Source organism: Ambystoma mexicanum, chromosome 6p (genome assembly GCF_040938575.1).
Source record: "Ambystoma mexicanum isolate Mex_15411 chromosome 6p, UKY_AmexF1_1, whole genome shotgun sequence".
Classification (NCBI taxonomy): domain Eukaryota; kingdom Metazoa; phylum Chordata; class Amphibia; order Caudata; family Ambystomatidae; genus Ambystoma; species Ambystoma mexicanum.
This window is the reverse complement of record NC_090935.1, coordinates 1,460,978,868-1,461,005,303: the sequence shown is the minus strand read 5'-3', so window position 1 is coordinate 1,461,005,303 and position 26,436 is coordinate 1,460,978,868. Positions and strand designations below refer to the sequence as shown.

The 26,436-nt window shown below is 44.8% G+C and overlaps 1 protein-coding gene across 1 annotated transcript in view; it reads left to right on the top strand.

Moving 5' to 3' along the window:
* The window catches only part of LOC138510849 (vitellogenin receptor Yl-like), a 909,900-nt gene that overhangs the window by 292,915 nt on the left and 590,549 nt on the right, over positions 1-26,436 (top strand). The window contains exons 5-8 of the mRNA XM_069626522.1: positions 3,699-3,812; positions 6,014-6,133; positions 11,608-11,733; positions 13,145-13,351. Of these exons, the coding sequence (XP_069482623.1) occupies positions 3,699-3,812; positions 6,014-6,133; positions 11,608-11,733; positions 13,145-13,351 (567 nt within the window). The remainder of the gene's footprint in view (positions 1-3,698; positions 3,813-6,013; positions 6,134-11,607; positions 11,734-13,144; positions 13,352-26,436) is intronic.

Sequence of the window (26,436 nt, the reverse complement as noted above, 5' to 3'; positions counted from 1 at the left end):
AGTAGAAACTCGGACCAAGTGTCTCCAGTAGTGGGTTCGCCCCTTGCCCTGATGTGATAACTTTGGTTGACATTCGCGTAGATGGGACCACTGAGCAGGACACGGGGCATCCATTTTTGTACCCCCTTTCCAATCCATCTTGGTGACCAGGCCTCACTGCGCACAGCACATGGCCCCCACCCACGTTCCCACTCTGACTGGAAAACTCCAGAGGTATTTGCAACAGCTAATAAATGTAACACATCACTCTTCCTCTTCGATCACTGTCCTGCATGTGAACCAGCCTGAACTAAGCACATAGCTTGTTCATCTCCACAAACGTGTCCTCAATACCTGCATGCATTATTGAGAATCTATTATGTTAGCTTAGATAGTGACCACCCTGCTTCACAGCGACCTGGCCTTCACCCATTCGGAGCACAGATGTCTGACGTCCATCCTTGAATGGAGACACACTTGATTCATTTAAAAAATCGAAACCGTTGTTTAAAATATGTGGTTTATTTTGTATCTTATTTTGATGACACAAAAATACAAGACTTTACACATTGTACAGGTCAGTTTGCAGCACAATGAGAGAAAATCCCCTGTACTGACCGCTGTCACTCGGGAACGTTTCTCTTATGGCATGAACGGCACAGGCGGGTATTACTCTTCGAACGCGGTGTCCAAGCCTCCCGTGAAGCCACCATGTAAAGGAACGATGGGCCACCAGCCTGTACCACCTGTGAAAAGGAATGAAACAAACTGTTTTTAAATGACCAAGATAAGTTTAATAAACGTTTGTTGTCAATGACAATTCTTGTAACTAATGGCATTCGGCACGGACAAATGCTATCTAGACACTGCACGCTATTGAACGACTTTCGTGCATAACTATATGTAATTTTGGATATAGTAGACCATGAAATAGGAGTGGCATGACAAGCAGAGTATACTTACTCGTTACTCTGATTACGAGGACGAACAGTTGCGCGAAGTTCGTGCATAAGCACCATCATTATCCTCAACACGGACCGTGTGAGGCAGGCTGCCCTAACTCTGGCAGCTCGGTGATGCATTGCGGACGTGGCTCGCCTTCCGAAATGTAGGCCATGCATCCCGAGTTTTCACAGCAGCAGTTGTTCTCGTCCTCGGTTGGCATTAGCTCGCACCGATTGCATGAGCACCAGGTGGAAACACCGTCCATGCAACTAGGTTCAGGCTCTTCAGCTGTTGAATCGTCCTCCCAACTGCCGTCCGAAGACCCATCGTTTTCGCGTGTTTCCCTTTCCAGTAGTTCCTCCTCAGTATACTCTGGCTCGTACATGTAGGGCATTATTGTAGCCATTGTCTGTTAAACAAACTAAAATAATTTATAGCGGTGATACTGGTATCTGTTCACACAGGCTACAAGCAACGAAGGTAGCTGACCAGAGCACAGAAACGAGTCACAGAATACTCAAAGTAACAGAGGATTGGAATCGAAAATCTGCTGCTGTGTTGTGAAACGGTCTGTTTATACTTATTGAGGAAAGAGGCGTCCTGCCTTTTCCATGGCGACACGTCATTAGCTGAAGCGCAGCAAATGTTGACGCGAGACGTGCTTTGGCGTTGTGAAATGGGCGGTACGCGTCTGCTGACAGGCTCAGGGGTGGGGGATATGATTTAGTGCCGCAAAAGGTCATCCGGGCGATGGGGGAAATGATAGGATTATCACAAAATGGCAGCTCCCTGATGCCTGTTTTCGCATGCATTTAATGGATGAAAACTCTGGTAAGGTCCATAGGAAATGTTTCTAAAATCGAGCGACTTAGGCTTAAAAACACATGGTCGACCCGTAGGGGCAATAAAAAATGTTTACCGAACCATTCCTTTAACTCGGCTCAGCAGTACCTCGTGGGTAAATTCCACAAAAACCAGCATACTCGTCTAACGAGAGCATCCAATTCAGGATCTCTAAAAGTACCCAGACACAAACCAAAAGCAGGGGGCAGCAGCTTTCCAGTCTTGGCGGCCCAACTATGGAACACTCTACCCAAGACTCTTAGAGCTGATCAGCCCGTTTCTAAATTCAGGAAAAATATGAAAGATTGGATTATTGCCAACGATGCACCTTACTAGACCTACCAGGTACCTGGTCCTAATTTGACTCACCTGAAACAGGTACTTTGCTGTACTCTGTAAAATATGAATGTATATTTCCTGTATTGTTCGTTGCGGACTGGTATTGCCATGTATGTCTCTTCATACCGTTGTCCACTGTATTTTTTACTGTACCTGTGTACATATACTGTGTAACTAAGGAAAAGCATATGCGCCCAGATACCTCTGGGTCCGGCGCGCATTATAAATAAACCACAACCGTTTACCCTGCATTGTCCTTTTGGTCAACATGTTTTCTTCCTTCACCAATGGATACCAACCAGATAAACTGCAGTGCTGATCTTATTTGCTTCAGCATTGGATGTGCTTTATCCTCGTTCATCATTGTTGGAAAATGTGTGTCCACTGTGATGCCCCGTTCCACTAAGGTAATGGGACTTAAGTGCCGGGAATGTAGGACCTACCCCAGCCTGAATGAACTGGAGTCTGGCAACTCCTCGAATAAGTTAACCTATTTAACCGGGCACAGAAAAGGCCACTTAGCATCACTCGCCCAGCCTGGGCTGTAACTTCTGTTCTGCACATGGTAGAAAGTCTAGGCATATTTTTTTATTTACTGATTGGAGCACCTGAAATTAGTTGTAACCAGTTTTCACACAAACGGGCTAATATTAGTTTAATACCAGTTTCACTTTTTATTTAAAGAAACGTGGCCTACACCATCACAATCCTTTGGATGGTTTTGCATTGTGCTCCTTTCCTACACAACTACAACCTTACAGCGAAGTTCTGAGCTTGAGCAAATTGAAGATGGAGATCTAAAAGTACCTCACTGAGACAATCGTTGTCTGTTTCAATGGGCGTTGTTTCTCTTGTTTGAAAACGTGCTTATTGAAAATGTGTGCACGAGTGCCTAGAGCAAAATGGAGGTTGGACATGGGTGATGAGGTGTATGTCCCTTTCAGGTTTCTTGACACATCAAGGACGCATGCATTTTAAAATGATTCTTTGGTGATTGAAAGGTCAGTGGCTGCTCCACATTGTACTGTCACAGCATCCTGTGCTCTGGCCATTCCCTGCCAAAAAGAGTATTCAGGTTTGATTTTTAGACTGCCTTTTTGATTCTTGCAAATTTAATATTTTGCAATCATTTAATCCAAAAGTATAATAATATACAGAAGAAAAAATAGCCTAATAGTAAATATTGGATCGCGGTTATACATACCTGATTTCTACAATGTTACCGTCATTTTAAGACCATTAAATCTAAAGCCATGTGCAGACCGGGCCTGCTGCTAAAATCCAGAAGCTGACGAGAATTATCAGTTTTAAAGGGTTTATGCACAAGTTAACATTGTATAATTTCTTCAATTTTTGGCTTGGAGCACCTGATTTAGTTTTGCAGTAATGGGAAAGTTAAATCTGCGGTGCCAGTGTTCTTTAAAACAACCTTGTAATTTAACATAAATATTTCTAGGTTGTCTTTCGGCAATGCAAAAATGTTTTGACCGCACCATGTATGCTGTAGACTTTAGTGTTTCCAAACATTACTTTTTTATTATTTAGAAATGCACACTATTGACACTACAACTTTCTCCATCTTGAACTGTCAGATTCATGTTCCGAAGGGATGTACAAGTGTGATGTCTCAAAATGCATCCCAGAAGGCTTACTCTGCAATGGACAAAAGGACTGCGAAGATGGAACAGATGAACTGAATACTTGTGGTAAGACAGCTTTTGGTTCTGCATATTTATGTATACATAATTTTCCTCATCTTGTAAAGTAGTGTTGAGAATGATGTAAAGAATACATATTTATGGGTGAAATAGCTTGGTGCGTGGGTGAATGTACGAGCTTGCATGTTAGATGGTTGGGTCTGTGTAGATTGCACATTTTGTATGCAGTTATAGAAAACTTTCTGTTAACTTTGTTTCTTTTCAGCGTTGGATTTGTGATTTTAATAGCTTATTTGTTCGGAGGCTCAGTAATTTGTCTCTTGACCATTTTTCCAAAATATCTTCCATAAATAGTTGAAAGCTACTACATTGATGTCATTAATCACTTTCACACCGAATCGCAAGATTTCATTGTGTGTATGTATGTGTATATATATACATACACTGAGACTACCGTACTTGTGGTTGGCTTATGTAATATTGGCCGACATGTGATGCACCCTTTCCCACGATACAAGATACTTGGTCTCAGTGAGCAGCCTCTGCAACTTGATTTCATTTTTCTCTCATCACTCGTAGGGATGATTAATGCATGTGTCTTAAGCTTTCCTGCCCATACACCATGACTTGAACCGGGTGTACGGTCTTAGACATGCTGCGCTTAACCTACTTGGGTTCATATAGTAGTTTTGGGGATTACGCAGTAGTCTCTGAAAAGAGAGCAGCCTAGGTGTGGAGTTAGAATATCGCCTTCAATTCACATTTGAGGACCTAAAATTCCTGGTTGAAAACAAACAAGTGCAAATATTAAATTACTGGACTGTTTTATTACAGATCTGGGATTGTACATTTCCTGGGTTGGACACAGTAAGAGCAGTGTGGAGTTCTGTTACACCATTGGTTCTTGAATATCAAAACAAGGATAATTCCTTACTATAAAGCCTGTTGCTTCTCAACTAACTCAGTGAACCTCAACAGATATCATGCGAGATGTCATCACCTTGGCCTGAGGGCAATTGAAGTGATTACAGAACTAAAGTGGGCAGGGTTTCTGTTATGCCGTTTTATCATGGCCAAAATATCTGGGAGTAAAATGCATATTCTGGGCCCTTATCTCAAACCGATTGGTGAAATGGGAGAATTCTGGAAAACCCAATTAGAGCTTGAATCGAATCAATAATTATACAGGATTCCTATTTGGAAAGAACACCAGCTTCTGAGGTACATGATGGGAGGAGTGGGATAGGTGGGACTTTCATGATGGGTGCAGAGGGCGGGAGGGATGATCACTAACCGTATACTGTACTTTTTTTCCTCTCAACCCCAGGCTTTTCACAAACCACCTGTCAAAACCCAATCTGTCATCCCATCCCCAAAGTGCATATACTGTGCTGCAACCTCAAACTACTCCTTGCATGAGGTTGGAGGGGTGGCATGAAACTAGGTGTGGTGATTGGCGTGCCACACTAGAAAAGTAAAGGGCTTGCACCAGGAGGGGGCAAACAAACCTAGCTGGCCTCCATCAAAGCTTGGTGAATCTTTTTGTTAGCTTTCATCAACCGGCACAAGAACGCAGACTATCTTGACCAGTTATGATGGAGGGAGTCCAGAACCTGTATCCCCATAATGTAATTTTGGGCTTCATTATTTGCCACATCTCAGCCTTTGAGGAGATGAGTTCAAAGCTATGGCTTAGGTTTCCTTTTGAGCATTCCACCTGGCCGCCTTGCTGAAATCAACAATGCACTCTAGTTTGGGTTATGTTGGTTGTAGATGGTGAGCAGGATGACTGAGATAAATCATCTTGGTCAATTCCTTAGTCCATATTCTCCTTCCTTCGTAACACCCACCAATCCCTGGCAGGCTGCTACTCTGCCAACCACCTTAGTTGGCGTTAAAAATACCTAAATGAATGTTGCCATTTGTAATGAACAGCATGTGGGATGGCACACAAAGTAACCTATGCATGCCAGCCCTGGAATGTACAGGTCCTAATCACTTTTGTCACGGAAATATCCAGTCAACGTTCCACTGTAGGTCGGAAGCGGACACAATGGAGAACAAGGGCTAAAGACATTGTCTATTTTGTGTATTGACTTTTTCCAGTAGGTATGCTATTCATGGTGCAAGGTCTGCTTGAGCATGTGTACACAACATTGTACCTATTGAGTATTCACACATCTGTAAAATGCTTACATTAACTTTAGTTCCTTTTGCCACGCCTCAAACGTATTATTCTGTCAATGCAGGTAAGAACTGTTCTGTGGAGAATGGAGGGTGCATGCAGGAATGTGAAAATGTAAGTTGGGGCGTTGTGTGTGCCTGCACCGCTGGTTGGAAGCTTAAAGAAGATGGGAAGAGCTGTGAAGGTAAGCATGTATAGATTTCTTATGCTAATGAATCCGATTTAAAATAGTTATAGTTGGCAAGACGCTACGTTCAACAAATGTGTCTGCAAGATGCGCTAACATAAATGATATGCACACAATTCGTCCCACACTATGCAACCTTCCTAGTTGGCTTGGATTTCTCTGGGAGACTGGATAACCACTGGAAGTGGTCGACTTAGCTCTACACTTAACCAGATGTACCAATCCCTTTCAGTGTAAGGATGGTATCCTGGTTTATTGCAGTTCAATACAATGCAATTGGGCCACAGAAACCATCCATGCAGTTTATGGAGAGGTTTTTAAAGCTCCCTGTTTGGCATTGACAGACTTTCTCCTGTCCTATCTGACACTTGCAGGGCAGCCTATTGACTGCCCTGCTGCATGGTGGTTGTTGGGGGGCGTTGAAGGATGGGGCTTTGTGGGACACCCCTAAACTACTAACTAGGGGAAATGCACTGTGATCCCCTACTTGGGAGTACAATTGTGTGAAGCAAAACATGTCCCTGGCTGGGGATACCTGATTTGCTTCACACACATGTTCCTGGAAATCTTAATCTTTTAAACTCGACGTGAAAAATAAAATGCAGAAAGCTGAAAGTAGTGTTGATGAGGCTTTTTTAAAATATTATTCCACGACAAACAAGATTCTGTTTTATAAATGAAAGCGATAGTCCAAGTTAATGGAATGATGACACTTATCCAAATGCAATACAAAATCACAAATTAAGGATACACTAGCACTAGAAAAATTAGAATGGTTTTGTAAACTGAACCTGCTATGCTTATTTTTGCCTAATTTGCACATGTCTTTTGTTTTAGTAGTGTATTGGTTTTACAGGACGAATGTGTTTCAGACTTTAAACAGACTAGCCACAAAATGTGAAGTTTTCACTCCTGTAAGTTACCTCACCAACTTTATTACCGACATTGTTCAACTGAAAAAGTATTGGCAGTCCATACATTTCTCCCACCCATGAAGAAAAATACTCATGATTCCATTGGTGTTATTGTGGGTGGGGGTAGCCTTTGTGCGGATCTAGGTATTTCCATGGATCTCTCGCATTAAACTGTCCTTTGATTTGTAGGACCTGTTTACAGGGGTATGCATGTCATTTTGTTCAGCATTTTCTCAATATAAATCTAAACTATCCTTTATCTTGTCTAGGGTTGCTTTGTCACTAATAGGCCCCTAATATATCTTGGGTGTGTTGGCATCTAGTTATGAAGTCTATTGTGACCATGGAAAATACCTATAATTTCTAAATTCATTGACCTCTAGAATGGACATCTTTTTGGAGATCTACTATGGTCTTTAATATCTTGTTTTGAACAGAACTCAAAACCCCTGCCCGGTCATCTTGCAAAAGGAGTATTCCAGAAACAATGTTCTAGCACTTTGTAGAAAGTGGAGGCGCACACAGCAGGTTGTCTTTGAAATTTCTGTCCAGGCTCAAATCCCACTGAATTCACTACAGGGGGTTGTCTGAGAATTTCTGTACAGGCTACTGCTTTTCTCCCAGACCAGACAACCCTGTACGACTGGAGCGGTTTATGGAAAAAGGATTCCGTTAAGGTCAGGAGGATCAAGTGCCCAGGCACTGTTCCCGGAGCACTGCAAATGCAACCATGTTAGAAAGGTTTTGTGGTGATTCTGTCGCTATATGAACACTAACAAAATACCTTATTTCTGGTCCTAAAGAGCCCAAAGTAAAACAATTCATACAGTCTTGATTGCAAGCTAAAGGTGCTAAAACACAAGCAAATCCAAAGTGTCCCTGAAATCCACAAAAGGTAGACGAACCATCCGTGTCCTAACATACAATCTGAAGGAGTGAATTAAGATCATGTTTGCAGCCAAGTGGGTAGTAGAGGAACACTGAAAAGGAAGTCTGGATGGATATGTAAAGTTGAGGATCAGTGATTGGAGGAAGAAAGCAAAGAACACTGGAGCGAGTAACGCTGAGAAGATAGACTAAATACAATTGATCCCAGGAATATGGAGAAGTCTTCACGATGATAAAAAAATTGAAAAATCTTGGAGTTAAAAGCCACTGAAAAGTAGCCTGAAGGTCAGAAAGCTGTTCAGCATGTTGCAAGTCTTGCGGGATCCAGATATGCATGTGTTTGCGTCGTGCAATGGCTAGTGCTGCTCGGAAATGTACTCCAGACAAGAGCCGGGAACGTATTTGTTACCATAGCTTCCAACAGTCTCGTTTTGGGTAACTGGTCGTTTTCATGCCTCCGTTTAACAGTAATATGGAACCTGTTGCTTCTATTCCGGACGCTGTCCCAGAATTTCTTCCAAATCCAATCTAGGTTGATTAATGTTGGTCTGCTTGTAGGTTGATGAAGTGCGAGCCTATGGCTTGCAAACCACACTGATGATCCACCAAGATTCCTAAACTGATCCACGGCCCCCAATAGAAGCTTTCCATTCCACTTGATTTGGGTTGAGCCACAGGTGGCTCCTGCTTCCCACCTGAAGGCCAATAGGTTATTCAACCAATTAAATGCATTTCTATTGTGTATATGGTTCTTTGAAATATATTGACCCCACATACCAATTTTCAATATAAGTTATATCAAAGTTAAACTTTCTATTTTGGGTTGTCACCCCAATTGACAGTAGAAGTTTGCGTCATACAAAGTAAATGACATTTGGTACCTTAATCTCTTGGGCAGCTGAATACGGCTATTCTCCCAAAGGCTCTTTTTTAGGGAACTGAACAAATAGTCTTAACCCAACTATTCTTATTGGCTGTTGAAACACTGACCTGTCACAGGAAAGGTTATTTGCAGATAGAAACGTTTCTAGACATTTCAGCAGAATCACCGTCTTGAGTGCATTGGTTTGAACCCAATATGTTTTGTTAATCCATCATTCACTTCTGCACCCTGGCCTAACTTTCTTTTGAAAAGTGGGGGGTGGGGATGGGTTTGACCCATAACATGAGTTTTTTTCTCATTTTTAGTTTTTGATGGTGGCCTTTTGGATGCTCCTTGCAGGTGTTGGTTATGGAAAAATGTCATCTGCTGCCAGGCATGCATAATAGGCACCTTCATTGTTGGAGGTCTCGGCTGAGGAATGTGGAATCTGGGACCACATTTGTAGCCATCTATTTGCCATGCACGATGCCATGAATGTAACTTTGGCTGACACATTTTCCTTCACATGCTTGTAATTCCACCCATTTTCTCCCCACAAGCCATGGCCTCACCCCTAGTGGTACATGTTTTGCAAGCTCATACTTATCGTCTTGGGAGGATAGCTCAGGAAGCAAGACAACACGGAGCAACGCAGGTTCGATCCCCGGGTCTGCGCTTAGAAACCTGGGTATTATGCGTGTTATAAATAACCTATCTTATATCATTGTCATTCTTGGTGACTTTTCGCAACATTGCCCTCAAACCAATAGGTATAATTGCTCAATAATACAAATGCACCACTATACATTTGGGAAGGGACATTGAATGGGGCATAAAATGACACCCTTTCAAGTCCACACACCGTTGTACAGCGGCTAATCCCCACGTGACATATGACGACGCATGTTTCAATAGTAAAGGAAATTATTCGGCACTGGTCACCCTTGATGCTGGGAATGCAATTCCTGCAGATGCTGCACTTTAATTCAATGGTGCACAGCGACTAAAAGTTGCAAAGGGATACCTCTCGCTCATCCGCTATGATTATTGAGCTGCAGAGTGAGCAGTAACTGTTTCAAACAAAATGTTCCAGTTTTGTTGCTGTTGTATGCATTGATGGCGAGACCCTGGTCATGACTGCACTGTGATCTCAACCACCTGCCACAAATACTTTTTCTTTGCAAGTTTCTAACTTTTTTTCACTATTTACTCTTTAGACAACACCTGCTCCCTCCCCTCCTGTTTTGTCGCTAAGCAGTCCCTGTCTTCATACATCATGCACTGTTTTCGATGGGCTGCTATATTCCCATTTCCCGTCTCTAGTTTTGCGACGGAATGTGTACTGTCGTGGGTAATTTGGCATCCTTTTTGTGAAAAAAGGGTGCATCATTAGCAGATGCCGTTTGTCAATGTGTAGAATTTCAGTAACGCAAATAACTAGCAGAAGGCTGGAAAAGGGGCCTGGAGTACACTCCATTCTGACAGGTGGAGTTAGTCGAGTTCTTCAGTGTTGGCCCTTAATACTCTCGTTGAGCTCTTGAGGGAATTTTGAGGTGCACCAGAGTGTACTTTCAGTCTGTGTTGCTGATCAATGTACGTGTTCTAGTCTTGCATTTCCTACATTTATTTTGGCTTCTAGTATTAGTTTTCCTCGAGTATTTTCATTCTCATGGCTTCTGAAAACGCTCAAGAATCATCTCATGAAATACCCAATACCCATTTTCCTTCAGTTGATATTCCAATCATTTGATTTTGATCTGTATCCCAAAATTAATTTCTAATCAAGACAATTGTCTTGCACAACTCATTCCCGCAACATTTGTCATCTGTGGGCCTAAATCATGTGATGGCAAATCGGACTGGTTTTTGTTAAACCATTTCCAAATGTGCTAGTACCACCTCAATGAGTAATGTTTGAGACTATCTTGGGAATCCATCTAGAACATGTTGCTCTAGTGTCCATGTGTAATCCAAGCAGTACTTTCCAAGCCATGTGGTGGTTGCTCCTATAAACCTGCGTCATGGCTGTAGTTGCCAGACTTGTGCGTGTGCTAAAGTGCTCCTACCTTATAATCCTATCATGCTAGGATTAAGTTTTAACCAATTATGCCCCAACACATGGGTCCTATGCATAGATTTTCTTCCAAGGAAAGTCTTACCATAAGACCTGCCCATTGGAGTGCTTAGATTTCCTCAGTTTTAAGAACACAGCCTTGATGCCTCTCTAGCAAATGAACTGTACAGTGTCGCAGTATACAATGTACAAGTCCCACGGGTACTGTGATTTATGGGGTTACAGATTTGCCTTTCTCAAAGTTGGTTTTACTTGCTTTTTCTCTAGTCTTCTGATGACCAGTTTCAATGTGTGTTGCTCTTTCTTGGCCATTACATCAGTTTTCATGTTTTTCCACTTCTGTTTCTTTAGTCCTCAATTGTCCACTTCAGTGGCTGCCTCTCAAGTGGCTTTATCAACTAGAGCATTTGATTTCACCTTTCACTTCTGATGGGCATTTATTCCTACGCAATTAACCTTTATGACCCAATGTTGTCTCCACAATGCAAATGTGCCTCCATAGCTTTGAGAACTTAATGTGCAGAGGTTGTGCTAAAAGGTGTTTGGGGTAGGGGTATCTGGGTGGGTGCATGTCATTTAAAAACGCTTGCATCCATATTCCGCCATATCTAGTGTAGTACCAAAGAACATGATCCAGACTCCGAAAAGGTAATGACAGCAATGTGACTTATTGTGGTCGTTTTGAAGTATACATTTGCTCCGAGACCAGTAATTGAAGTTTATTTTTTTGCAGATGTGGATGAGTGCTCTCTGGAATTTGGCCCATGTAACCATCTGTGCAAAAACACTATCGGGTCGTTCACTTGTGGGTGTGTGGATGGTTTCCAGCTATATTGGGACACTGTGTGTAAGGTTTCAGGTATGTACAATGCAAGCTTTCTACATTATGTTAAGGTAGCCTGCATGGAACACTAGCATGCTGAAGGTCTGCCGAATGTTAATTTAATTGGTCATGAAATGGCTGTGTATTACTGGTAGAGTACACTGTACATGTGCTGCAAGTGGAAAGTTATAGAATGGAGAGGATGCATGTGTGAATCAGGTTTCCAGTAGCATTGCTTTTGCAGTGCTGAATCTACTTCCGCTTCATAATGTGGCGTCCTGCATGCCAAAACTAAATGTGTGCTTGTGGTGCTTGCATTACTCGAGCATTTTCAATTGGTCGATCTTCGAAGTTTCCAAACCCTGCTTTCCTAAGAATACTGACTGGTACAAATGGTTTAAATGGGAGTTTTCTGTCCTGGTTTTAAGGTACACGTAATATTGGGTTCTGGCACGGCTTCATGTTTGAGGCTTAAGCCGCTCATTCTTAAACGGCGATGCACTATTGAGGTTATCGGCGTAGTGCCCCTGCGGAAGTGAAGATGTGGATGGAATAAATTCACTAAGCAAATTACCTCCAGGTGGGTTCATATAGTGACATCTAAGGAATTAAGACATCTAGGGATCTTAGCGCACATATGTGCTTGGGACAAAGTTCTTTTTACAGCTCATTCAAAACATCAACCCTCTTCCCATCCACCCCCTCCCATTGCTGAACCCACCTTTGCCACTTACTGACGCTTCACTGTTTGCAATGCACCCCTTTCCCGCACATTGGGCAAGGAGCACAGGGTGCATTCATTCACTTGGGCATTAAACAAGGCTGATCCCTGGAATCACTTGTGTGATGTACGTTGAATATTTTGTATGAATTTGACTAATGTAAACTGCTATGTAGATCACCAAACATTTTGCAGCGCAACTGGGTGTTAACTTCTGAACTTGCAAAAAGGCATTAAGATAACTCGCGACCATCTCCCTACTTTAAACTGCTGCATGTTTCATACCGAGTACCACTGCCATTCTCATGGCCTACAGGTGTTCCCGTGGTTCTGAAAGGGAAAGTGGGCTGGGTGTTCTGGGAGAAGGGAGGAACCCGGTGTCATGCCCAGCTGTTTGTGTTGAACCAGGAGTAACTGGCGTCTGTGAAGGTGCTTTTGTTTACACCGGAAGCGTTTAGTTGCTAGATGGGAGATGGTGTTTGACTTGTCAGCTGTTTGACATAGGGGAGTGGGGTTGTTTGAGTTTGAGAAATGTGAGTTAATGGATCGTTTTATCAAGTGAGTTTTCTCTGTCTGAGATGTGCATGGTTTGGTGAGTGAGGGTGGTTGAGTATGAGATTGTTAGGTTTTAGGAAACTAATTGTGGAGGCACTGGGCGTGGTGCTGCTATGCAATTAACCTTTTCTTGGGCATTCATATTTACTTTTTTTTTTTGCATCTCGTTAGACAACGCTACGCTCGTTTTGTTGACTATGACTGAACAGCTGCTAATCATGGATGTGAGGACCGGTGAATCTCAGTCCCTTTTGTCAATGAAAGGAGTGCCCTCTGCAGTTGCATATGATCTGTTCCGTGAATCATACTTTTGGGTGGATGAAAAGAACCACCTGCAGAAGTACACAGTTGGATCCAACTATACGCAGCTTTATCCAGGTGACTAATGCAAATGTCTGGCACAACTGAGTTTCACTTTGATTTGAAGCAGCATGTATGCACTGTTTGATGCTCTTGCTTGGCGCAGCATCACAGATCCACGCTATGAGTGCAGATCACTAGAGAATGGACCATCTCTAGGATTGGTGGACCATGTCCAAAGAAATGTATGGTAATGTTATCCTTCTGGTCAGTGGAAATTAGAAATGTTTTTGCTGCTGATGTAAAATGTCGAAGTGTCTACACTGGTATCTCTAAGAGTGCATTCCAAAATGTTGTAAACTATTGTAAAGGTTTGATTTTATTTGCATATATATTCAATTCTCCTGCGCTTAAGTCATACTTGCATTGTTTGACGTATATTGCTCTGCCTTACTACTGTAGGTTCAGCAAAAGAATGAATTCAACCACTGATTTATGTATAAGGCACATGCTTTTGAGGAGTACTGAGCGGCTGCTTTTGGGTTTACTGCAAGAATAGAAAGGGAAGTTCTAGTGGAAAGATTTAGATGAGGCTATGTTTCAAATGTTTTTAGATTTGAAGAAGTTCCAAGACTCTTATGCTTTACTCCAGGTTTTAAGAATCTCATTTATTTGAAACTATATAATTGTGATAGTTTATAATGGTTCTCTACTTGTTTGAAGTGTCAGACCATTAGATTATGCAACACAGTAACACATCTTTGACACGACCGAATAGCACATTGTTGGAGGGAGAGCAGAAAAAGATCGGCCAAGCAGTGGCCAAGAACGAATAAATTGCTGAGCCCAGGCAGCAAGTCAAGCCACCAGGTTCTTCACTGCGGTATGTTTCTCAATGCTAGTACAAGTGGAGTCTCAACTGCCATTGCATAGTATGCACTGGGCACCGGCGCGCACACATGACTGTAGATCGACACCTGTTTGTGCCAAGTGTATTGAGTGAATGCCGAGGACCAGCCTGCATTGGCACCATGTATTTGCTTGGGATAGTGATTTGCTACATAAACCTTATCCTCCACTTACCAACTGTCATTCAGAAACCCTCCATTTCCAATCACCTCAAACTCTTTCTACATTAGAATCACTACTGAGCCTTATTCCATCACTAACACAGCTACCCAGCACCAGGCTGATGTATTTCAGCCGTTCCAGGATGGTGTGCACCTGACTGTAGAGCCCGGACACCTTCATAGTAAATACCTGTATTGCAGTGGCTCCTGGGAATGGCTGACCAAGGCTTGGATTTCCAATTGCTGCCCCTTTTGTGACGGGTCTATACCCAAGTTACATGACCAGATTGTTGTAGGGCTGTGGCCTAGAAGATTGGTTTGTGGGCTGGACATATGGATCAAATGCCAAGGCGTCTTCCCTTATGAACTGAACACATGTCTAGAAGCCAATGGCAACTGGAGGACTGGACTTGGTGATAGTGAGGGGTTGGTGGGTTGAGTGCACGGGGTGACTTGTAAGAGCTGGTGTCCAGTCGCACGTGGAAGTAGGAGAGGATGTGCTATTGAGTTTGATCTGGGCTGCGTACGCACAAATTTGGAGAGGTGCAGAGTAGGCCTGTGCTCAGTCCAGCCCCCTGATATGGTGTGTAAGCTTGCTGGTGGCCACGGAGCATGAGGAGGTGGCAGTGTGTTGGTTGCAATGGAGCAGAGTGCTGGGCCCCCTGGCTGTGGGCCTCATGGGAATGTAAGGAGAGTCTGGTGACACAGTGAGCGGCTAAGAGCCGCTTGAGGCCAGATACTCTGTGGGTTGGCTCTGGTGAGGGGTAGAATGACCAGGCTGCCAGCTGATCAGAGGTTAACACAGTGCAGGTATACTGGTGGAACATCCTTGGGAGGCTGAAGTCAACTTAGCTTGACGGTGTCTACCACACTATTCCACAACTACTTCCCTTGATTGCATCTTGCGTCATGTACGTTGGCATGATCCTGAAGACCTCAGACGTGACGAGAGTGGCTGGAAAAAAGCTCTGGCCATGGACTCCTATACAAGCACACAAACCAAAGAAGTTGAAATGGAACCCACCTGTAATAACTGCCCGGCAAGGGATCTGGTGCCTTCGTAAATGGAACCCATAATGGCTGCTATACAGAGCAGTTTTGCGTCTCAACTCTAAGCTTGCTGACATTGTGGCCAACATAAGCTCCCTGCAGGCCAAGCTAGACAGTGGATGCATAACTGCTCATTGTGCGCTTGTCCTGGCCCCGAAAACCTGGTGTGCCACTGCGCATGATTATGGCAAGGCTATTCAATTGGAATAAACTCCAGAACTGAGGAGGCAGTCTTCTCTTGGGTACCAACAGCCGGTGCCGAAACTAGTACCTCACCTAAAGGTATAGTCCCCCTTACCAATATCGTCCTCCCTCTGTTCTGAATGAAGTAATTGGTCGCCTTCGGTACTGGTACCAGTTCGGACATGGAGAGAAGGTGAGTCCGCAGAGACCTTTGGTTGAATTCCACAGCAGAATATGCAGGTACTCACTGGGGTGATGTATACCCAGACAGCGGATGCAGTCATGGTGCAGATTGGCTGCTGAAAATTACTTCTGACAAAGGATGCATTGCTTGAAGCCTGTGGCATACGGCATGCGTAGAGGGAGTCACTGCAAATAGAAAAAATAAAGAACCAATCACTAGGAGAAAAGGGATGAACCGCCAAAGGAACGCCCAGAAAAGGGAGTTGCAGCTCATCAAAATCCGACCGGCCCACTAGGTGGAAACAGGAACTGGGTGTGGACCACTGGTGATGTGAGGGTAAGGGTGTGGGCCTGGCGCGCAGAGGGCCACATGCATGACATAGGCCCTTTCCATTCTAAAACTCTTAGTGACAGTTATCTTTTTCAGCCAGCTTTTCCTGCCTGTGGATGGAGGTGTTCCCAACCAGTTGTGAAGGAGGGAGAACCTGGACTAAGAACCTGAATCACCACAAAGGTAATTTTCATATTTTGAATAGATTTTTATCTATTTGTGGACTTCTTGGCGAATGTACAGGCAGCATCATATTACCCTGTAAATCCCCTACTACATAATACTATTCCATCTAAGATTTGTATACAGCATGGTGGCAGCGTTTTTTTTTATGTTCCTAGAGAACCGGAGGCCTACATTGAAGCTTTTTTCATGCTCCCAGCACGAGGCAGACTGGGCGATGGAGGACTTGATCGAGGCTCGCCAGCGGGTCCTTCTGGCTCAGCGGAGTACTTTTATGTACTGGTAAAGTAGGCTCACTGTTCAATTGTCTAGATGATACCGGGACAAAGTTTCCGATAGCATTGCTCTCCTTGAAATTTCATGTTCAGATGTTTGGGATATACACTATCAAGTTGGGGAGGGTGTGTGGGATGGGCCTAGTTTAAAGGTTTTGGCAGACATACTGTTCTTTGGCATGCAGGCTGTGGCTATGCCACAGCACGCAATATATTCAGGGGTTATCTGCAATGGCTGCTGTGAATGTTAACAGTGCGGGGGGGGGGGGGTCATTACATTTCTTACTTGAAATGCACGGGGATTGAGAAGCCCAACCATGTCCAGATAATTGCTAGCATTTCTGGAGATGCATGGCCCCAAGGTCCTCATGCTGTAGGAGACTCATGCAATGGGTGGGGTGCACAAGACATTTGCCAGAAACTGGTCATCAGATATTCTACCAATTAATCGTCAAGAGGGGCAAGGACCCTCCATCACTCGGTCACATGTGTAGTTACCAGGACCTGTTGGACCCTATGGGAAGATATGTAATGGTGTGGGATACTCTGCCTGGCAAAATGCTTGGATTGGTCAATACATATGGGCAAACTGTTGATGACCCTGACCTTTATAGGCAGTTGTCAGATATTGTGGCCATAAACCAGATACTCCAATTGTTTGGGGAGGGGATTTTAATACTAGCCTGGATATTGGCAAGGACCAATCAGATGCCCCTCGTTCCCCCTCTGCTATGGCTCGAGTGTTGCAGATAATGTCCCATTTACATTTGGTCTATGTCTGGAGGGGCTCCCATCCCTTGGGAGTAGAATAGATCTTCTACTCGATGGTCAATGATACAATGTCCAGAGTAGACTTTTGGCTACTCTTTTCTGGCTTAGAATTGGAAGTGTGAAATTGTCTTCTGAACATTTTCAGACCACTCTGCAGTGTGGCTGTCCCTTAAAATAGACCAAAAGCCGAAGCCCCAACCTATGTGGAGGATGTTTCCCTCAATGTTTTACCCAGATCTAACACACCTCCTTGATAAAATTGATTATTTTTCAACCAACAATATTGGCTCTGTCTTTACACTCCACGACCTGTGGAGCATGTATGGTATACTTACATGGGAAATTACTGTCCTGGTCTGTTGGGTCACTTAAAACTATAAGGGTGGAATTACAGCATGTTGAAGAGCAGATAAAGCAGTTGGAGAATGAATATGGGGTGATAAGGAACCGGGAGATGCTAGGTCTGATTAAGGTAAATTAGTTAAAATGTCAGGAAATGGCTAAAAAGGAGGTACGTTGCATATCAAAGCTGGTTCTTGCTCATAGGTACAGAGGCAGATGGAGCCGGAAGGTCTTTAGCCGGAGCTGTAAGCGTGGAAAGTAATGGACAATAGTTGGGGTTATGGGGTCAACTGGTATAGCTCACTACTGAGGGAGATAATCACACAGAATTTAGAACCTATTGTCATTGTGTGCAAATGCTGACACGTGCTCTGAAGAGACTGGTGGCATACAGGGGGAGCATTGACCTCCTGCATCTCCTAGAGGAGGCATGAATTGCCCTGGACTTGCCAGTCATGGCTGAGGTAATTGTCGCTATTTTAGCATTGACATCTGGCAAAGCACCTGGGTGGGACGGCTTGGCTGTATAATTTTTTTTTTTATAAAGAATTCAAACTATTCCTGGTGCCACATCTGCTCAAATTATGGCGAGAATAGCTGGAACCCAGGGGAAATTCCATCCTCCCTAAGAGGCAATTACTACTGTTAAAACCTAATGAGCTCCCAGACGATGTAGCTTCATACTGACCACTGTCAATGTGGACGTGAACATTTTTGCTAAAATCCTGGCTACCACTCTGCCATGCATGTAATTACACACACTGATCAGTCTGGATTCATCCCAATCCAGTCCACAGCACTCCATCTGAGACTGATCTTTTGCATTATATCACAAATAATCCTGCATGCTTGAGCTGTAGTGGCTTCACTGGATGCTGGAAAAGGCTTCTGATTCTGTTTCTTGGCAATACTTGTTTACAGTTCTTTGGCATTTCCAGTTTGGTCAATACTTTCTTGGCTGTGTCCGGCCCATGTGTTGTACCAGTAACACTTTCTCATAGCATGCAGTCAGGGAGGTGTCCGGGGTGCCCCTTGTCTTTTTTCACTCATGATGGAACAGTTGGCAGTGCTCATTTGAATGAAGCATGAGCATAGGGGTATTCGCCTTGCTGGGCCACTTCAGCTGATCTAGCTGTATGGGGATGCAACTTTATTATACGCCCATGATTTGGAGAGAAATCTCAGCTCGTTATGGATTTTTATTTTTTAAAACCATTTTTTTTTTCACACAATCAACAAAACAAGTCCAATAGTGCATGTCAGTTTTTAAGCATCAGACATATATCATAGAGTGGCCACGTTCTCCCCAAACCCCCCCCCCCCCTTTAACTCGCGCTTATTCTCCCTCGCTGCCCACCAGTTTCTTCTAGAGGTTCATCCTACTCTGTTTCCAGGGGAGTCCTGGTCGTCTGGGCGACCTTGGGTGGATCCATTCAGTATGGCTACTAGGTGTCTCCAGGCCATTAGGGTTTGTTTCTTCCTCCCCTCCCCTGTTGGCCGCCTCATACCATACCACGGTTTCGGCATCTGCCCATTTCTAGAGATCATGCCACCACACCTCTATGGCTCGCCTTCCAACCCATGGCAATTCTTCGCTTAGCTAGCATGTAGGCCAGGTCCTTCAGTTTGCTCGCATTCCTCAGGTTGCGAGGTCTTACAAAGCCCCACACCATACAAGCCCATACAGATTCCACATTTAAACTGGATTCCTTTTTCGGTTAACCGGTGGGTGATCTCACCCCAGAATTTCTCAATCTCTGGGCATGCCCAGAACATATGTACCATCTCAGCGTTCACCTCCCCACATTTAGGGCATGCTTGTGTTTCTGTGCTCTTAAATCTGGCGACCCTCTGAGGGGGTCATATACACTGAGTTACATATAGTTGGATCTGCTGCAACCTTGCATTCCTGGACACTTTTTTGTGGTATTTCTGGGCCCTTTCTCAAAGCCCATCCTGCATGGGCTCCCCCACTTTGTCCTCAGTCCCTTCTCAATTGGGTCACCTCCTTTCCCACTCTAGACACCAGGAGTTCGTAGATTCGGGAGACTTCATGTCCCCTCCTGTGAGATATAATAGATTGTTTCTAAAGCTACATTGGGTTGGTCCACAGGCACTGATTCGGGCTATGATTCTCACCCTCCGGACCACACTGGTATAGGTGTTATATTGCCCTGGGTGTAGTCCAGTTTCATCTACCAACTCATCAAATTCCATTACTTCCCCTTCTTTCCATATGTTTCCCAATGTTGCTATACCCCCGGTTCCCAATGCTTGCGGATCCTCTTCCTTAATTGCTCGTCCACACCCAAAAAATGCCGCTAGTGGCATCTGCAGGGAACATGGGATCGGGTTCTCCATAACCCTACACATCCTAGTTCCAACAGCCTCGATCGCCCCCTCAATTCTGGCTTTGGCCCCATATCATCTTTCAGGAAAAACGGGGCACATTCAGATCTTAACAATCTGGATTCTGCTGTGGGGGTCTTCCGTCGGCCATTTCGCCACATATTGTAGTTGGCTGGCCAGGTGGTAGATCTCAAAGTTGGGCAGTTGTATACCCCCTCTATCATACGTGTTTTGCAATTTCCATAACGCTATCCTATTCCTGCTGTTGTGCCAAATAAAGCCTCTGCATAGGCTTTGTAATTTGCCAAAGAAACGCTTGGGTATCAAAGGGGATGTTCACAAAAAAGTCTAGTAGCCTGGGCAGTACAACCATCTTAAACAGCACCACCCTCCCTTTCAGGGCTGCCATCAGTCAGGGCCATCTGACTGAGTCAAAGGCCTTCACCGCGTCTGAGGCAATTGCTACTTCTTGTGTCCCTTTCTGTCTGTTCTATGACGCAGTGAAGCCTTCTAAGATTGTCAAATATGCTTCTATGCGGCACATATCCCGTCTGGTCTGGATGTATGAGTTTGCTTATGACCCGTTTCAATCTGTTTGCTAGCACCGCCGTAAGAATCTTGCTATCCTGGTTTAGCATGGATAGTGGTCTGTACGATCCGCAATCCGTGGTAGGTTTGTTGGGCTTGAGGGAGGTAATGATTGCTAATCTGATGGATTCCGGTAATCTCCTGGTCTCCCATGCCTCGTTCAGCATATCCAGTAATGGGGCGGGGGGGCAAGGGGGTGCACCTCCGTCCCATACATTTTGTCAAACTTGCTAGGGAGTCTGTCGGCTCCCGGTGCCTTGCAGGTAGGTAGCTGCCTCACTACAGCTTCCAGTTCCTCAGTGTGATTGGGGCGTCGATATTCTCTGTGCTCAGCTTCAGTAAGCCTATATCCTCTAATGTTTTCACTATCTCGCTCCATTCTCCCCCTTCCACGCGTCCATACAATTAAGAGGAAGTGAATAATGGGTTTGAATTCTATTGAGTGTCTAGTATTTAACCATACTTCCCTTTTATTGCTCTGATAGCTAGTCTGGGTGTCTCCTTTTTATATAACCATGCCAGCAGCCTCCCTGGCTTGTCTCCACCTGTATGTTGCCTTTGCGTATATTTTTTATAGTAGTTACAGACCTCTCCCAGTGTCCCCCACATGCCAGCTGTAATTTGCTTATGGCTTCGGCGGTCTCCAGGGAGCCATCTCCCCTATTCATAATTGCTTCTAGTTCCTCTTTGGCTTTTTGTAGTTCCCGGGTTATCACGCCTTGGAGCCCTTTGGATTTTGATATGGCTAATCCCCCTCACCACCACCTTGAACGCCTCCCACAGAGTGCCCGCCGAGTCTACGCTATCGGTGTTCTTTTCGAAATATTCTATGATATCCTCTCTGGTCCTCTCCGAACACTGTATCCCTTAATTCCTCAGCTTCCAATGTGGGGATCTTCGCTCTGGGGGGCAAATGTTGCCATGTTAACAGTGGGGAATGGTCCGAGAGGACCCTTGCTTTGTATTCCGCCCGCACTATCTCCCCAGTCATTGAAGAAACAAACATTTAATCCAACCTTGTATACAAGTTTTGTGGAGCCGCATAGTGCGAATAATGCCTATCCTGTGGGTGGTGTGACATCCATATATCTTCTAGTTGAAATTCACCCACTAGGTTCCTCAGAGTTTTGGCAGCAGTGGTAGGTTTACTTTGTTTCGCATCCGATCTGTCCATCCCTGGATCCAGCGTACAGTTAGTCACCCCCCATATGAGTACACCTCTCAGGTATGGGTTGACTTTGCTATATAGGGTCCTGAAATAGCCTGCAGTGTCTTGGTTGGGGGCATATGTGTTAATAATGCACACCTTTGTTTTCAATCAATCCCCTTATCACCACCATCCTCCCATCCAAGTCCTCTTTGGACTGTAATAGCTGAAAAGGTACATGCGTAGCAATCCAGTTGGTCACCCCCCCCTGGCGTATGCTGAATATGTTGCCCCAATGGTGGTACCTTTCCATTTTCCCCGTATCACCTCCTGTTTGTCCTTTGTGAGGTGGGTTTCTTGTAATGGGGATATATCTATCTTCTGCCTCCTCAAATACATCCTAACCTTGTTCCTCTTTATATAACTATTGAGCCCTCTAACATTCCAGGTTACTTTCTTAAGGGCTCCCATTTTCAGCCTTACCCTGTCTGCCCTCTATCCCTTCTCATCCGTCCGCGCAGTGTCGCGCAGGTGTAAGCTCGTTCCCAAACTAATTCCACTACAAACACCCCTACTCCCTTCCCATCCCGTCCCCAACTGTTGCCGAGCTCCATCCCAGGGTTTTGGGCGACCCCCGCATTTGGTCCTATCTTGGATAAGCCAGTGCTAGGAGCCCAGCAGGCGGTTGCCACACTACCAGTAACCCAACTAACCTATCTAATCGGGTATGAGTCCGGGTTCTCTTTACCTCCCGCTCTAATGCCACATCAACTCTGCCCACCGTTGCCTTACGTCCTATGTCTATAATCCAGTCCCAATGTCAGTTTATACAGCACCTCAGCATCTGGACCAATTTTCTCGTTACTCCATGCCTCTCCTTCTGGTCATCTGCTCCCGTTGGGCAGTTCTGTGCGTCCAGCCACTCCGTCGCATCCTCTGGGGTCTCAAAAAATATTGATTGGTTCCTGTGGAACACTTTCAACTTTGGTTGATTAATAAATACATTAGCATGTATTGGTAGCTAGCATCGCGCAGTCTCCTCTTAACCGGTCCAAAATTTAGTCTGTCTTTGCACCTGGAGTGTGTAGTCTGGATACGCGTTAATAGATGTGGATGCCCTTTGTATCGTACCACCTTTGTGGAAATATTCCAGAATCCTTTCTCTGTTGCAGTAATTTAATGTCTTGGCAATGATCGGTCTTGGGGGAGCTCCCGGGGGTGGAGGGCCTTCCTGTCAGAGCCTCATGCGCGCTCCACCGCAAATCCTTGAGTGAATGCTCCTCCTGCTATCTCCTGCAATAGCATGGTCTCACTATACTCTGTAGGGTTCGATCCTTCTTGTCCCTCAGAGTCCCACAATACGTATATTGTTTCTTTGTGCACGTCATTTGGCTACTTCAGCCCTGTTTTCCAGGTTGCTCACTTGTCTCAATGCGTGCATCTCCGAGGCATGCAATGCGCAAGCAGCTGTTTGGTTTCACTTCTTTCTCCAGCTTGCTTGTTCTTTCCGCAATTGTTCTTACATCCTGTCTTAATAGGTTAACATCCATTTGTACTGCATAAATTTTCACTTCTAACGACTCCTTAAGTGTGGTCATGGCAGCCTCCAGTTTCGTTTCCCATGTCATTTTCAAGTCTGCGATTGCCTCTAAAATTTGCTGATAGTCACGTGCTGGAGATCGGCCTGTGCACTCTTCTCTTTATTCCTGGCCCCCTCCATTGTTTGCGGTGTCCTTGTGAAGTCCTCCATGGTGGGTTGTTTCCCCTTTGTCTTGAGTGGCTTGAATGCCATGGCACTATATCCCAGCATTTCAGTTAAAGGCAGTTGGGGTCAGGGTATGTTTGTGATTACACTCTCCTGCCCAGTTCTAGGTTCCGTTTGGGAGGGGGCAGGGGGCTTCCCTCTGTGTTGACCGGGGCCAAGGTGCTTCTCCCTGGAAGTGGGATACCTGGGTGCTCAGTACAGTCTTCAGTTTTCCGCCTTCTCTAGCCTTGCCTTGGTTACACTGCGGCACCCGCACTTCCTGGGTCTATGTTGAGCTGTGTTCCTTATTACTCCGGGGGAGGGGGGGGGGAGGGACGGGGGAGGGGGGATATCCATCCCTGTTCTTACCAATGGTTGTCCGCGTGTGCTTTTTACGGGGCAATACACTGTGCGACTATCATGCGCGTCTGCACAACTGCAGTCCCTCTCTTTACACCCCAGTGTCCCATCTGCCCCTTTGTCTGGGTGCTCTTGTATTCTGAGCCCCCAGTGAGTTGCTCTCCTTGATCCAGTGATCAGTTATCACTGTCCGGTCTGGTTGTATTGTTTATAAGTTGTCGGGTGGGGGCCACCTCTCAGTCTTTGAAGTGCCTTCCCAGCCGATGTGTGCCCCTGCGCGTCTTTTCTAGTGCTGCGCTCAATGGGGCTGCCGTGCTGTAATGCGGCATCTTCCACTTCAACCTGTCTCACGGTGTGCGTTCTGCTCTGCCCGTTTCTTTAGCAGATCCTGCACCATGCAATGTGCAGCATGTGGCCCTTTTCGATGGCTCTGTATGTCCGTATTAAAGTTTGTGGTCGGTCCGTTGTCAGTGTTCAGGGTTACAGCAGCCTTGGCAGGTCCTCTCATGGGCGGCTCAGTAGGGGCGAAACAAACTCATCTTGCATTGGCTGCCCGTCTGCGCGTGCACCATCTCTAATGTCATGAGATGGTTCTTGATTTACATCTGTGCGCCGGGACCCGGGGTCACTTCTGTGTGCGTGCGCTCCTGATTTCACGCTGTGAAACTGGGGCAGGCGCACATTCGTGACCAGTGCGTCTGGGCTCGGTGCTGGCTATTTTTTCCGTTTTCGGATTATTCATTGCTCAAAAGGGACTTCGCCACTTCTCCCTTGCGACGCACAGCCATCCGAGCCCTTTGTTAGACAAGGTGGCCATTTTGTCCATTCGTTCTCTAGTTGTACGATCCGTTTTCTGCAAATCTTGTGTGGCACGATTTAGGTTCCTGCTTGGTACATTACGTGCAGCCTTCTTTCCAATAAATGTTCCTTCCTTTGGGATGCATGAAATGTAGTTTGACGGCAGGCAGTCTCTGGATAAGTTCCGGATCCGCAGTAGCTCCAGAGCAGCCCAGCTTCTCACATGGTTAGTTAGCCATGCCCCCCCCTCCGTTATGGATGATGTACTCAAATGTACAGGTTATTCAGGATAGTCAACAGAATCAAATCGGAATGGTTTCCATTGACAGATGCAACAGCTCCACCCCCCACCCACTACTTGATCGGCTTTAGGTGGGTCACTCCATGATTAATATCTGAGCATTAAGCTCTCTAGAACACAGTAATGCCTTTATGCAGACCTTTATGCCGAAGATATACTACTCCTCACTGCAAAACTGAAAATATGGGCTGGACTCACAATCTCGATGTATGGCCGGCTTTGTTGAAAATGATTGCTTCTCCAAAAAATGTTTAACATCTGTTTGGCCTGGTAGGACCTTCTTCACAACATTGAGATCGCTGGTGATGGAACTCCTCTGTGGGATGGGAGTAGCCTGAATCAGCTGGCAGAACCATATGAACTCTGGGTGGGGAGGTGGTCCAGGCTCTTTCGCAGGTTTGGACTCTTAGTTCTATATAATAGTGGTGTCTTTGTGGGATTTCCACGGATTGCCCCGCCATTTGATGATGTACGGAGATCTTGTGATCAGACTGGGCATCGGTGCTTGTTGAGTTATTCACTAAAGGGCACTTTGTATCTTTAAGTGAATTCCGATACATTGGTGAATAATCCCACAAAGATACTGCAATATCACATGAGGGCAGCAGCCTGGCTGCTATGGCCATCCTTTTCCGCAGGTACTGGAGACTCATCCGTGTATTGAAGCAATTGTGGTGTGGGGGGAGGAATTGAGATGCATGGTCTTCAAACCTTAGTCTTATCCATGCCGCCCAGACCTCTACAAATGAGGTGCGCTCAAAATGGGAGCGCGATATGGGATGTGTTACTGGCCAGGATATCTCCGATTAAATCTCTTGGGGGACATTGGCATGATACCGATAGTCATTAGGAGATTGTTCAATGTGGCCTGTATAATTGCCAAAAAGTGTATTCTCAAACACTAAATCGAAGTCAGCCCTAACCTGTTCACACTGGCAAAAGGGAAGAGACTTATGTTGCCATGGTGTCAGGATCCCATGGCACACTTACACATGTTCAAAGAGACACTATACTAGAAAATCCTCATTTAAGAGATTACACCATCACACACTTATGTAGAAGTATGGTAGCATGAGGTATGGATGTTGATTCTGAATTTTACATCAGATTACTTAAATACATTTCCTTAATATTAATCTAATCAGGAAGTGTCTAATTTCCCAAGCCAAGATGGTGGGTCTGTTCCACAGCAGTGATTGGATGAGAAGTGCTGTGAGGTGATTTGGAACTTTCACCAGGATTCTAAACTGCCTTTCATTCCAGTTTCCTTAGAGGAAGGTTGCAGTTATTTTAGTTCTGAAGAAATTTAAACTTAGTGAATTATAGAAAACAATATTTTAAAGAAAACCTACTGAGAAGATAACTTCAAGAAGAGTTCATTCAGTGTTCAAAGAACAATTTCGTTACAGATGAAGCAAGCTAAGTCATTCTGAGAAATCGTTATCAAGATATTATCTATTTGTGCCAAGAAGTATTTTTGAAAAGAAC